The following is a 16,243-nucleotide window of genomic DNA, read 5'->3' on the forward strand; positions in this document are numbered from 1 at the left end:
AAAACAAACAGGCCTTCAAAGCACAACTGTACGTGTTGCTACTTGTTTATTCACAGTTTTCATTTCTCAAAAGTTACCCAACATGTTTCGATTCTCACCTTTTCAAATATTTTTACTTATTTGTTATATATGTTCCATAGCGCACAACTTTTGTTCAAAATTTTGTTTCTTTCTTCCCCGATGAAAATTGTCTCTGAACATATTTTAAAATTACGAACCCCAAATCAAGTAACCAAAGTCATCGCAATTAAAAAAAAAATCTAACAACACTCCTCCCCTTAGCATTCACACAAAATTGGCAATATTTACTCAATTTTAAGCTCAAATGCATCTATAAGCATTACAAGGCAAACTGGCTGCGTCATGATAAGAGTAGACACAACAAATTTAGTTTGTGACCTTTGACCTTCAAACAACTTTAAAGTTCACAACATGTAAAACTTAACATAAAACAATTCCCTCAAACTTCAACCATTCAAAAAAAGTTGTTCGAGCATAACAGTTGCTGACAAAGTTAAACAAACAAAAGACTAACACAAGCCCATGCACCCCCTTATGTTGGCACAACAACAAATATAAAGGATCCTAACATCTACTCAATCAAAGCATATTGACAAACCATAAATTCTTTCATAATCTTTTAACACATCTCAAACACTATCAAAGAATTTAAACAACACGCAAAAAACCCTTCCTCACAAACTAACACAAACGCCCACTGATTTTGAAAACATACAGTTCTAAAATTTAAAAAAAAAACTTTTTCTCACACTGTTCTCTCATTACTTACTAAAAAAAAAAAAAAAAACACCGTAAGTAGAAACACAAAAACTACTTCAAAACTGGCCACTTCTTCCTACAAAAACCACCACACGCAGTAAACATATGTCCCCATATGTTGCGTACATGCCTTACTTTTCAAACTAGGCCTTTTTTTTCCAAAAACAATATCATACAACTTCAAACTAAAACGAAAACAACTACTTCACAAACTACTCATCACAAAAACAAAGATCACAAAACACATAATCTCCTAATAATAATATTCACTACATGAACTCACTGTTTTCCGCACAAAAAACAAAACCAACGACATAAGCACATCCGAAAGTTAAAAAAAACTTTATCATGCTTCAAACTTTATTGACAGAGCCCACAATATGTCATCCCCCACAGTTAGTTAACCCATACTACCCAACAAATTTCATTTTTTTATTCTTCTTTTTCTGTTAAAACACGTAAACCCACATCCCTGAACAAAAACATTTATCTAAGCCACATTTCCCATTTATTTTATGTCAATAGAGGGAACGCTTTACTGCCCATATCGCTCAAAAATGACATTTGGTCACTTCTGTAAATGAAATGGGCACAAAATTGAGAAGAACAACCGCAAAAAACAACAACAATAACAACAGACACAGCTTAGACCCATATGGGGAACCAGTGAACAGCAAATTAAAAACGGTTAACTTCAAATCAATCAAAAAACATTGACTTATAAAAAGGGCTTTGATAACATTTTAACACACCACAAAACAGATTTAAAATAACAGAAAAACAAACAAAAACCTCTTCCTCACACACTCAAATAAACTCCTGAGTTTGAAATCACACAATTTTTAAAACTAATGTTCTTTTCGTCATACAGTTCTCTTACCACAACTTTTAAAAACAAAAACAAACCAACAACAGCACCATAAGCAGAAACCCATTAACTATTTTAACACACTTCACTTTTCATCCACAAACATCATCACACATGCCTATGACACGCATGAACAAATGAACAGGTGCTCTGCTTTCAAAACAAGGTAACACTTTTCTTCAAAAACAATACAACATCACACCTAAAGTAAAACACCCGCAACTAAACTGCTCGTCACACAAATGCAGAAAACACTAGAACATAGTCAAATAATAATATTCACGACATGAACTTACTATTTCACTTAAAAAAAAAACAAAACCAACAACAGAAAGCTTCATATCAAAAATTAAATAAATAACATCATCGTTCAAAGCTTACTAACCGGCATAAAACGACAGAACATGAATGATAAAGGAAAAAACACGAAAAGAAACAATCAAAAAAATGAAAAAAAAATAAACACAAACCCAGACGACCGTGTGACAAAGAGTAAAACCAGCAGCGCATGAAACAAAACAAGCCACTGTGATAAGTTCTAAGCGCTTGCATGAATAACTAGTGATGACTAGTATAAAAAAAAGGAACATCAAACACAACAAAAGCAAACAAACACACTCCGCACACTCACACACACAGATTTTGGCACAACAACAAATATAAAGGATCCTAACATCTACTCAATCAAAGCATATTGACAGACCATAAATTCTTTCATAATCTTTTAACACATCACAAACACTATCAAAGAATTTAAACAACACGCAAAAAACCCTTCCTCACAAACTAACACAAACGCCCACTGATTTTGAAAACATACAGTTCTAAAATTTTAAAAAAAAACTTTTTCTCACACTGTTCTCTCATTACTTACTAAAAAAAAAAAAAAAAAAAAAAACATCGTAAGCAGAAACACAAAAACTACTTCAAAACTGGCCACTTCTTCCTACAAAAACCACCACACGCAGTAAACATATGTCCCCATATGTTGTGTACATGCCTTACTTTTCAAACTAGGCCTTTTTTTCCCAAAAACAATATCATACAACTTCAAACTAAAACGAAAACAACTACTTCACAAACTACTCATCACAAAAACAAAGATCACAAAACATATAATCTAATAATAATATTCACTACATGAACTCACTGCTTTCTGCACAAAAAACAAAACCAACGACATAAGCACATCAGAAAGTTAAAAAAAAAACTTTATCATGATTCAAACTTTATTGACAGAGCCCATAATATGTCATCCCCCACACTTAGTTAACCCATACCACCCAACAAATTTCATTTTTTTTATTCTTCTTTTTGTGTTAAAACACGTAAACCCACATCCCTGAACAAAAACATAAGCCACATTACCCATTTATTTTATGTCAATAGAGGGAACGCTTTACTGCCCATATCGCTCAAAAATGACATTTGGTCACTTCTGTAAATGAAATGGGCACAAAATTGAGAAGAACAACCGCAAAAAAAAACAAAAACAACAACAACAGACACAGCTTGGACCCAAATGGGGAACCAGTGAACAGCAAATTAAAAACGGTTAACTTCAAATCAATCAAAAACATTGACTTACGAAAAGGGCTTTGATAACATTTTAACACACCACAAAACAGATTTAAAGTAACAGAAAAATAAACAAAAACCTCTTCCTCACACACTCAAATAAACTCCTGAGTTTGAAATCACACAATTTTTAAAACTAATGTTCTTTTCGTCATACAGTTCTCTTACCACAACTTTTAAAAACAAAAACAAACCAACAACAGCACCATAAGTAGAAACCCAATAACTATTTTAACACACTTCACTTTTCATCTACAAACATCATCACACATGCCTATGACACGCATGAACAAATGAACAGGTGCTCTGCTTTCAAAACAAGGTAACACTTTTCTTCAAAAACAATACAACATCAAACCAAAAGTATAACACCCGCAACCAAACTGCTCATCACACAAATGCAGAGAACACTAGAACATAGTCAAATAATAATATTCACGACATGAACTTACTATTTCACTTAAAAAAAACAAAACCAATAACAACAGAAAGCTTCATATCAAAACTTAAACAAATAACATCATCATTCAAAGCTTACTAACCGGCATAAAACGACAGAACATGAATGACAAAGGAAAAAACACGAAAAGAAACAATCAGAAAAATGAAAAAAAAATAAACACAAACCCAGACGACCGTGGTAGCTGCATTTACACTTACTAACATCGCGATTTTTAAAATCGCGATATTTTGGTCCACCGTTTACACTTGCGCAAAAGCATGCGAAGTTTGAGCTTCACACGAAACATCGCGATATTTTGGTCGGTAGTGCGTATGCGTAATTTACCTCTTTTCAACACGGCAGCTGAGTGGAAGCGCGCGCTATTCTGTTCGTTTTCACTGCAGTGCTTATACAGTATACACGTATTTTGATCACAGCCAGCTGGTTGGAATGTTGAGCAGGGCTTTTTATCAGTACAATGCACACATAAATTTGTGCTTCTCGCGACTGTTTACTTACGGTAAAACTATAGAGCTTGCTATATTAGATCACATACGTAGTAGGTGTGTAAAACTTCATCTACAGCAGCATTCAGGAGGATCATGAAATTTTGCCGATATGACGAAAGTGAGAAGTAGGACTTGGAAGTTAGGACTGGTATTTTATCAGGCGACAGCAAGAACTCACACTTGTTACGTACTCCTGTATTCCACAAACAATGTATATCGAGAGCAGTACGGGCACTCCCACAATCTGAATCAACGCATTTTCTGGGAGAACATAATTTTGTTAACTTGTCATGGGGTGATGATACGTGGTTGGAGAACTTCAAGTTTGCTATGTAGTAGTTTTCACGTACTAGTTTCATCAGGGAGAGGAAGGTGAGAGACCACGAGCCGATCGAGGATCGGCCGTTTATACCGTGTGTGTAGTACTCTGGCCAGTGACCGACGTATTCTACACACGTTCCAAAGAGGGGAGTGCGCGTAAACTCCCGGTGCAATCCGATACCGAAAGTCACGTGATGAAAAATCGCGATATTTCTGCGGCTTGGGTTTACACTCGCTAACTTCGCCTCAAACTTCGCGAAGTTTCAAAAAATCGCACTCCGGCTGGCGATTTTTCTGGCGATGTTTCGAGGGCGTTTGGGTGTAGTTGCTTAGCAACTTACACCCAAATGTCGCGATTTTAGAAAAATCGCGATTTTTCCAAGCAAGTGTAAATGGGCCTCGTGTGACAAAGAGTAAAAACAGCAGCGCATGAAACAAAACAAGCCACTGTGATAAGTTCTAAGCGCTTGCATGAATAACTAGTGATGACTAGAATAAAAACAAAGGAACATCAGATGTACAAAAGGACAGCCCAGCACAAGAAGAAGAAGGCTGTTATCAACAAGGAGAGGAAGAGGAAGCCAGCCATGGTGGAGAAGCAGATCAGCGGTGAGAAGAACGGAGGGACATCAGATGTACAAAAGGACAGCCCAGCACATGAAGAAGAAGGCTGTTATCAACAAGGAGAGGAAGAGGAAGCCAGCCAAGGTGGAGAAGCAGATCAGCGGTGAGAAGAACGGAGGGAAGCGTGTGGTGCGCGTCAACAGGCTGCCCCGCTACTACCCAACTGAGGACCTTCCATGCAAGCTGAACAATCGCAAGAAGCCCTACAGCCAGCACAGGTCCAAGCTGAGGCCGTCCATCACACCGGGCACAGTCCTCATTTTCCTGGCTGGACGTTACAAGGGCAAGAGGGTGGTGTTCCTGAAACAGCGCCCCTCTAGGATGTCACTGAAGAAGTTCCAACTGCGTGATTTCCCTGTTCAAGTCGCTCTCATACGAAACTCTGCACGGTAACACCATTTCCTCCAAAACTTCCCTCCAAAACTCTGTAGCCAGCAGCACTGAAGAACTCTCCAGCACAACCACTTCAAGAGGAAATCTGAGAAAAAAACAAAACATCGAATAAACTTTGGACACAAATCAACCAAATATCGAACACCACCAGGAAAATAAACTTTTGACTATGTCTAAAAACGTATTTCTAATAACATCTGGGCATATCAATATCACGACATCTCACACCATCATCCACAACGGCCCTGTAACTTACAACACGCACACCATAGGGCCCCCCCCCTAAAATAAAACAAAAACCAAAAACAAACAGGTACTAAAACTACAACCACACTTACAAGCATACAATTATTCCACCCCAGTGTTGCTATGTGATCACCATGCACAGCGACACAGACCCCAATATAAACACAAAGCAAACTGCCCTTAAAGACCATCAAACAAACGAACCAAGTTTTACCTTCATAAATCAAATGGATCATTTTGATACAAAATGACTGGTAACCACACCAACACATTTCCCTTACACTTGCTCACTGACATTTTACACAACTACACCTCTAGATTGTCACACATACTAAATTTCATTTTGAATACTTGAAGACATACAAGTTATTTGACCCACAAGGTTTTGGTACCATTGTGGTTACCATAGTAACGCTTATCTGACATAAACAAAAGACAAATCTGGCACATATATGACCCAAAATCATTGCTTACCTATAAAGTTTTGGTAAAATTGAGTCTGCACAGACAGTTCATGACATAAAATGGTCTGGCAACAAACCCACCAAAGGACCAATCACCCGCCCAACCACCTAAGAGGCATTTCATAAAAGAACTTCTCAGATAAAACATCCAACAAAATATCCAACAACTCAATAACATTTTGACAAGTTTTAAGAAAATCTTTACTCTGATTGGCTGATTTCTCTGCACTTATTGAATATAATTTGCTTGCCACACGTTACATCCGCCAAGTTCCTTCACAGAAAGCCCCCCCCCCCCCCTCCCGACCACCCAACCATTCAGCCAACCACCCGACCAACGTCAAAGGAATCCTCCGCACTGCATGAAGTCACAACTCAGGGCCGCATTTCATCAATACTTCTCGACGCTGACAACTTGAAGCACCACATACACAACACTGACCAGAGCATCTCAGCCAATCAAAACCAGAAATTTCCCTCAAATTGGTCAGCACCATCAATTGTCGACACTGACGACCACTGATGAGCACCCTCAGATAATGGATATCGGTCAACATGACCACTTACCTAACTCCTCAATACTGCCACACAGCGCACATCACTATGAATGCACCCATAACAATATCTTCAGTTCCCTTCATCCTGCGAAATAGTTACTAATCTATTAACAACTAAACATCAAAACTGCAACTAAACAGAAACAAACTAATAAAGAGCTCGCCTTTCCTTCTTGTGTTCAACAAGCACAGAGAAATCAGCCAATCAGAGCAAACATTTTCTCAAAACTTGTCAAAATGTTATTGAGTTGTTCGATATTTTGTTGGATGTTTCATGTGGGAAGCTCTTTTATGAATGGGCTAAAACAGAACGCTCATCGCACATATTCACACTTACCCATCCGCAGCATCAGAGATGGCAATGATCGTGCCTTCTCTTCTCACAGAACCGTGCGCCTGAAATTGCAAAGACACAATTGACATTAGAATGATATAAAAAAAACAATAAAAAAATCAATAGCAAACTGACAAACACACCCCTCACTGACAAACCCCAATCCTCCAAATATAGCCTTAAACCATAATGTTCAGTCCTCTACTCTCATCTTTAATTTTGCAACTAACAGTCTCACCCAAATTATGAAAACAACAAATAATATTTGTCTTAAACACTCAAGATAACACACACTACAATACGCCACCTCATTGTTGAACTATTATGTTTCCACATAGTCCTGCAAAAAGAAAAGGTACTGAACCCTACGCTTGTGGCAATAACAGAGACTCCAACACACCCGTTTTGACAGGAAATCACCCGCCGAAAAACCATTTTCGCAAAATCTCCCATTCTCCCCCTTGAGATCTAATTTCTCCCACCCTGGCTCTGTGTCTCACATTGGAAAGGATTTCTCGCTCATTGCTGTTGAATGTTGAACAAAAAAAAGCCTTAGATAACACCAAAGAGCACCCAGCACCCTACAAACTACGCACTTCGCACACATCAAGTTGGACCCTCCCGTTTGCTAAAGGTTTCAGACGAGAAAGTCCCCAGATCAGAAGGTGCTTTGGGTTGGAATCTCTGCAATTAGGCAACACATCTTCTACTGCCATTCAAAATTTCACTAATCATTCAACAACAACAAAGACATCACACCCTTTTCAACTTACATGAACAAAACATTTGGGCATAACACAGCATACACTGCTGATAAGAGGAAAATGGGACCCTCAATTTTCAGATGAACACCAAAAACAAAAACTTGAATAGATAAAGCACCATTCCAAAATGGTTACAACGTAAGTGGAAAATCAAGTTTACTTATTCATTTGTCTTTCTTCCAACAATAACCAATATAACAATAACATAACAATAACATTGACACTTTCTTTCTGCAGCATATTCGAACAACAACAACCAACACTAAAAATTTCGGCAAACACATGAACATATTAGAATTACAAGAATATGTGAAATGATAAGAAAGGGTATAGCAGCATTTTGAGAAAGGCAAACGAATAGACCCTATTGAGGCATAGCTTGTGACCCAAGGTCCCTCAACAACAAAAGAAAAAAACGCATGTATTTTCATATGGGCGCATAGTGGAAAAAAATAACAAAAGAACACACAATCTCAAACGAAAACAGGGAATACACAAGGGAAACTACTAGTATGTGCAATGGGGGGAAGGGAAACTATTACATAAAACAAGGGCAGAAATGAAGGGAGAAGCGGAAAGGAAAAATAAAGAAAGGGTTATGTGAAACAATAAAACACACACACAAACACACACACCCAACAAACACAAAAACAAAACAATAAATCATAACAAAACACAACAAAACATGACAAGAACACAACTGGACTTCAATATCACACATTGATACTTTCTTTCTTTTTTAAAAGGAAGTCAGACACAAAAGCATAAAATCTACAATGTAACATAGAGGACTCACCAATTGTTAACATCGTTCTAACGACACCACAAATCAACACAATAACTATTTAAAAGATGTCACTTAAGCCTACACTTGAAGGCTAAATTGCGTGATAATGAATAAAGTTTCTCTCCCCACAAGTCAAACACATGTATTGACAGATTAAAGTTCATTGAGGGCAGCAGACAATGTGGCACTAACCGTAGACATTATAATAGCTCAAATCGCAGTGCCCCATCAGCCAACCCCCTCCCCCTCTTCTCTCCGACCCCCAGACAACACGGTCACTGCGCACTTGTAACAAAAGATCACGCACACAGAAAGCACTCACACTCTCATTACTATACTCCTGTTGGCTGAAAAACCATGCATCAATTTTTCATTCTCCGCACACGCTAATATAGGGAAAAAGGTGAGATGTCCTCAGTGGGAGGGTCACTTCAGACCCGCAGTAATAGCACTGCCCATGCTAATAACACACATAGCGCATCACAAAAACCCTCAAAACTTTTATTGATAACCCAATATCCAGTATTCACAATTCAAGCACCCAAAACACCATCACTCGCACCGTCGACTGATGAGCCCAAACAGTGAAAACTTCTTCTTCCTACAACCCAACAAGTCTTATTAACAATTTTTAAACTGCATCAGATTGCCAGCCTACATCCTTATTTTGGCTAAAGGACAAACCCAGACCAAAATCGCCATTACTCCATAAACGAGAGGCACAACACATAGCGCAAAAAGAAAAGAAAAGAAAAATGAACCTTATTGCCAATAGCCACACACAAAAGACAATGACAGGGAAAAAGGAACAAGAAAAACCTACTAATATTGTCTGAATGCGACCAAGCCACATATTAGCAGCCAAAGCATCGGGCGTAATGCGCACAGCACTGAGCACATACAGCACATTATCACGATCGCGTCGATCGTATTCAACCTTCTAGTTCTACTTTCTTCAACAAACACACCCCCTCACATTCGCCTTGCGAAAACACTGACCACTCTAATTATTATTTGAGATGTAATACTAAGTAGTTGGGCTAAATTTGACATACATGACTGCAATAATGACCGAGTGTATCCTGGCAGGCACAAACCATTCATGTTTTTTTAAAACAGCTTTGTTACACAAAGAGGCATAACACCATTGTTATGAACATAGTGAATGTACTGGTCGTGACCATAGAGAACGACTGTGATGAGTGAATGTGTATGACAACTAATCATAGTGTGCATGAGACCACCGAAACTATTCTACAACAGTTAGACCCTATATTATATTAATATATAATTTGATTACTCTGCTTCACACGGATATTTCTATTACTTTTTGACATCCCCTTCTTCTTCTTCTTTTTGTGCAGAGTTTGCACATCAAGAAAACAAAACCCGGTTTTGCATCAAATATGGAACACAATGGAAATAGATAACTCAACAACCGAAAGAAGATCACAAACTGCTTTTAAAAAAAAAAAACAATTACTCCTATTCAACAAAACAAAACCACACAATTAATTAAGACTTTAAGGTTACAATGATCTCGCACACACGTAGATAATCAATCGCACACACACACATCACCCAAACACCAACAAACAAACAGACAAAAACTCACCCCATACTCTGAAAACAGAAAAGATCATAAAACAACACAACAGCAAAAGACAGACAAAATCGCCCATTACCCGAACCCTATTTACAAAACCCACCTTAATCAACAGTGACCTAAAATTTTGCAATCCCCTTCAGATAAACATAAAAGATTCTCTTAGTTTGAAAACATTCTCTAGTAACTTAGAGAATTTGATAACTGATATGTCCCCCATGATTATTTTGTCTGCTTGAATAATGTTCTTTTCTCTTCACACTACATCGACAATGCTGACCACCTAGTCATGGCGCTACTTCCTGTAGCAGGCTTAATTAAAGAGTTCGTTCAACCCACCCCACACAAAAAGTTTGACCAGAAAGGTGGTAGATGGGACCACCATGAACACCCCCAGGTAGCATGTGGTTCCAAATTGTGGTGGCAGTAGAATTTCGCTCGCCATTATTCATCATTATTTGTTGGAACAAACGCAAAGGGGTCTGCGCAAGCCAAGACTATCACACTCACCACTACCCATGCTACATGTGCCAGTGCAGTGGTGCGTGTGGTAGTCTTAGCGCACGCACACTTTTTCTTCGACAAACAAGGATTTCGCCTCCAAACTAACTTTTCACACCAAGCCGGGAGGCTGCATATTGTAGTTTCTAGACGTTTTTATTTCGTGTTTATTTCTCCGACTTGAAGTAAGCAGAGTGACAGCGCACAACCAGTGATTGCGACGCCCGAATCGCAATCACAGGGTATGAGCCCCCACCCGGCTTACCGCAACACAGCGGGCTTCTGCCCAACACACAAGTTGCAACTCGGAGAAATAAAGACGAAAAAAAATGACTAGAAATAAACACTAAGGTCAATGACACTTGTCACTATTTGGGCACTGAAAAAACCCAACTTATCACAGTTTTCACATTTATTTCATGAAATAATCACCAAACCGGCATAAAACTTCATAAACACACGTTGCTTGAGATGTCGGCAACACATTAGGGTTCATTGTAAGTTATAATATTGACCATGGTTACCATCGTAACCGGATTCCCACAGCTGATTGGTAACCCCCAAAACACCTAATGCTGCAACAAACTTTGATTTTTTAATATCACAGATGCAATTAAAAAAAAACCTTTTATTGACTATTGTAGAAAAAAAAATCTTCTACAGCCAACGCAACTAATAATATCCAATTATGATTCAGCTATCAATAACTCAGAAACTAAAGCCCATAATTTCAAAAAACTCAATGAGCATGTCCTTCCTTTCGCACATTTTTCGCACAACTTGTGCACAGAATATACTGAAGCATTCTCAAGTTACAGCAATATTTGTAAACAAAGGCATAATAAACGGCCATTGAAAGAAAGATATCATTTTCGAATAGTAAAATACATGAAAAAGTTGCACCCGTCGCACTTTCAGCACAAAATTGATTTCAGAGAACACACACACATGTAGTTTTTAGTAATCTATGCACACAAATTTCCCTTTGAAAAAAAGGGAACACAGAGAGCAAAGCCAATAATATTCTAATGTTAGCCCTTTTGAGCATTAACAGAGCGATGGTTAAGCAAAACAATCCCGAAAGAGAGCAGAGAAAAGCAATAATTGTTCATGTTCATAAAGGAAGTTTATTCAAAAACGCAGATAAATTTCTCTGTAAAGATGAAACACAAACATGCGCTGGAGTAACCACCAATGAATTAAACACACTCTTGTGTTCCTTAGCTTTCGTAAAAACATATGAAAAGTTAGTTTGCAAAAACCGATAAGCCCATTTCTGAAGATTTTGAAGCGCGATCACTGTCATAAAGAACAAAATAAAACCTTTTAAATGATACATTGCTCACTATAAAGGCATATTTTTGAAGTTATGGTCAAAACAAGCAAAAATTTGCCTATCATTCTCTTTATTTTTCTTGACCTTTACTCGCAAATATCTCCATTTGGCAAACATGCACCTATCGGTTTTGGCAAACAAACTCTTCATATATAAACACATATATGAAGCAAAAAAACGTCCTATTATTCTCTTCATTTTCCTAAACATCCGCGTGCATTTTAATTTCGCGAATCTTCGCACCCGCGAAATTCGCAAATTAAAATGCACGCGAACATTTCTCGTTTTACAATAACTGGCCTGTAGAATTTTATTGATACCACGATTTGGAGTCACAAACAACCTAAATCTCTTGTAGGGGTGTTTCAGAGGATCCAACCGACCACCCCATGCAGTCAAACCTTTTCTGCGGGGTGGATTGAACGAAGTCATTTTTTCTGGGACCCTGCGCCCTGAGTAAACTCTCCACTCTCTCCCCAAAACACCACCCTCTCCCCCCCCCCCCCCTTTCTCTCCCTATGCTCTCTTCTGTGTGTGCAAACTCTACGTCGCTGCACACGTGTGTGCATACATGCATGTGTGTGCGAATGTGAACATCTGTGTGTGTGTCTGCTTGAGCATGTGTATATGCATATGTGTATCTGTCGGCATATGTGTATGTGTGTGTGTGTGTGAGTGCATGTGTGTGTGTTTGTATGTGCATATGTGCATATATGCGCATCTGTATGTGTATGTGCATAAGCATACGTATAGGCATGAGCATATGTGTGTGTGTGACTGTGTTTGTCTCTTTGTGTGTGTGAGTGTGTGTGTGTGTGTGTGTATGTGTATGTGAACACTAGGAGAGAAACACTTCGTGTAGCCATCCGATTCGATAGAATGAAAACTGCATACTTTCAATGTTTAGCTCGTCAGCACACATATCGTGAATGGTGTTATAAATTCAAATATAATTAATGTATAGTAATAACGCAACGTGAGTGAGGGGACTGCAATCCACAAGTTCGCTTTTTAACGGCCTCACAATTTTCATTCCCATGAAGTTCTTTTACGAACCAACATGTATTACTGCAAAAATTATGTTCCAACATATGTAATCATGACAAAGCATATAACCTGTTTGATTGAAAATGAAAATGAAAAAAAATATGCATGTCAAAACGCATGAATGTGAAATGAAATCAAATGAAAAAAAAAAAAAAGCAAAGACACGGACAGGAAACCGCGCACGAAACCTAGGAAACTCCCCACATTTTCTAGCACTAACATAATTCGACATACTCGAACGCACACGTCACACTGCGCACTCACCAACACCTAAAAATCACAGCATTTGCTGGCGAACCAAACATCAAGCTCCCAACAAACATAAACATAATTTCCCTGCGGGATTGAACCACCGCCTTGAAACTTCAACACTCTGGAACACCAAAAGAAAAAAAAAACAACAACAACAACAAAACAAAACAAAACAAAACAATAACAAAAACAAACACCCACAACAAAAACAAACACACACAAAAAAACATGCTCAAACCTTCTCACACAAAAAATATTAACACTTCCAAAAAACCTTCATCAACTCACCTCTACCTTCGTTGATGGGCAAGAGGTCACCACCGTCTCACTCAGCACTTCGGCTGCTACAACCTTCACAGGGTCATCTACACACACGGACGTACCGGCACACGCCCCCCACAAATTCACCGTCACAATCTTTCCGGTCGCCTCCTCTAATTTCAACGTCTTCTTCGCCCTATCTCCACCAACCTAAAAAACAAAATTCAAAGCAAACAAAATTAAACCACACCAATTCCTCCCAACTGGGGCAAACCACATTCAATTAAGAGTTTCATCGCAAAAACTCATAAGCCCATTTTCACAAATTTCGTCGAACAGGCACGGCCACAAAGAAAACAACACCTATCAAGTAAAACACAATGGTCATCACAGGTAAAGCCACAAATTTGAAGTCGTAATTAAAAGGAGCAACATTTTTTCATCGCTCTCTTTACTTTTCTTGACCTTCAACCACAAATATTACCTGTCCATTTGGCACAAATCGAATCATCAATTTTTTTGTGAACAAACTCCACACACACCACCACCACCATCATCATTACTCCATTTACTAACATGCTCTATCACCACGTTTCAGTGACAATTCACAAATTGACATACTATTTTTACACCAACGCACCTGTCACTAAAATGTGGTTACAAATCACAACACCCTGTTTTCACACAGTTAGCACCGTCTTCATCGATCCCATTCAAAGCACCTCAACATGAACATTCAAAACAAAGACTCACTCTATAAAACAAATCCACCACACACGCACACACACGCACACTCGACACACACACACGAACGCACATGCACACACACCACCCCCCACACACACAAAAACACACACGCACATCAGACACACCAACAACACATACACCCAACACCCTCACATGTTACAAAACCACCATTCTTCCACATAGAAATAAATGACCTATCCACACTCCACGCATAGACTTAGGTTCCCCACATACCCGCACACGCCGACATACAACACCCTAAATGACCCCAACAAGGGACAACAAAAAATAGCACTTTCACACCCCCACCCTTTGCTTCCCCCACACACACAAAAAAAACCAACAAAACTGAACAACTCACGTGCCCAACAAATAACACAAGCTTTACCTCAAATAACTTTTTCTTCATACAATAAAGTGTAACACCTACAAAAAAAGATTATTGCCCCTCATACAATCCACCAAAATAAAAACACAGACTAAACATAACAAATAATAATTAAAGAATCACAAACATAACTCACATCCTTCACCACGCCGACCAAAGATACCCTCCTCTTCTTTGGACTGTTCTTGAGATCTTTAAAGTCGACGACATCAGGGCACGTAAAGCCCCGGACAGCCGCCTCATTCACATGAAAGGCAGCCACTTTGCCATCAATCTAAAAAAAGAAAACACACAATAACATCACAGCATAACATGACAAAGCTTGACATCATGCACTCGTCAAAAAATGAACACAACCCATCTTCCCTTCATTCCAAACTTCACATTTATTACCACACCCAACCATGCCCGGCCTAAATTCTGACATAACAGCTATACGCACCCAAATAGCACACACTGCAACACCACATTGAAGCGAACAACACCATTTTTAAAACACCCATCCTTTAGAACACAACCAATACACCCGATATGGATAACTTAGCACATTTGATATTCACTCCCAAGTCAAATATTCACTTTCCGAACAAAAAACACGAGATCAACCACAACATAAGGCATCACCTCCAAATCTCATTTACCAATGTGACCAAATGTAATATTCCCTTTTCTTCCCATGTCATAAAACGTTCAACTTCCACCCATAATCTTCCTAACCAAACACCTACATCGCATTTTGAACACATACTCCCCAGTCTTTGAATCAAACAACCAGATAATCAAAAATGGTTTGACACAAGACTACTTTCACTGTCTTGTAAACACATACTAAAACCTAACATAAAACATCTCAATGTCCAACACCCACAACATGCCCTTATTGATTGAATAATTACTAAATAAAAACTAGAGATTGTAATTTGTCATCACTGACAAATTAAGGTGATCCGATTTTTTTTTATCAATGATTCGAGTCCTGATCGCAATAGGCATGACCATACAAGTTTCATCTGTGTTTAGAGACATTGGCCGTGTGATGTTTGCATTCTCATTTAGCAAAGGGAGTCATATCTGCCATGTTAGGTACGAAATTCTGTATACACTATAACGAAAAAACAGCAACAAGTACATATGACCTTTGACCCACCTTTGCACTCCCAAGATTGCATCTGATGAAATAGTGGTTATTTTGTGAAATGAATCTCGCGACATCGTCTATACGTGTGAAAAATATGGGAAACATAGGACAGGTATTCACTAAGATACAGGATGAAACATTTATGACCTTTGACCCTAATTTACACACCCAAGATGTTGTCCGATCTAGTAGTTGTTATTTTATGAAATAATGTACGAGACATGAACTAAACATGGGCAAAATATGGGGGTGATAGGGCGTGTTTTTCTTGAGTTATTGCAAAGAAAGTTGCAGAAAGAA

The 16,243-nt window shown here is 38.5% G+C and overlaps 1 protein-coding gene across 1 annotated transcript; it reads left to right on the forward strand.

The window, feature by feature from the left end:
• Positions 1-5,131: 5,131 nt before the first annotated feature.
• Positions 5,132-5,515, forward strand: LOC139714460 (large ribosomal subunit protein eL6-like). Its single transcript, XM_071626170.1, has one exon. The coding sequence runs from the start codon at positions 5,132-5,134 to the stop codon at positions 5,513-5,515; it is 384 nt and encodes a 127-aa protein (XP_071482271.1).
• The last annotated feature ends 10,728 nt before the right edge of the window (positions 5,516-16,243 follow it).

The sequence above is a fragment of the Diadema antillarum genome, unplaced genomic scaffold, assembly GCF_040938485.1.
Source record: "Diadema antillarum isolate AM-2024a unplaced genomic scaffold, OU_Dant_1.0 seq00002280_RagTag, whole genome shotgun sequence".
Lineage (NCBI taxonomy): Eukaryota > Metazoa > Echinodermata > Echinoidea > Diadematoida > Diadematidae > Diadema > Diadema antillarum.

Excerpts from the sequence above, each read along its gene's own strand:
- LOC139714460 (XM_071626170.1), top strand. The coding sequence starts at position 5,132 with ATGTACAAAAGGACAGCCCAGCACATGAAGAAGAAGGCTGTTATCAAC.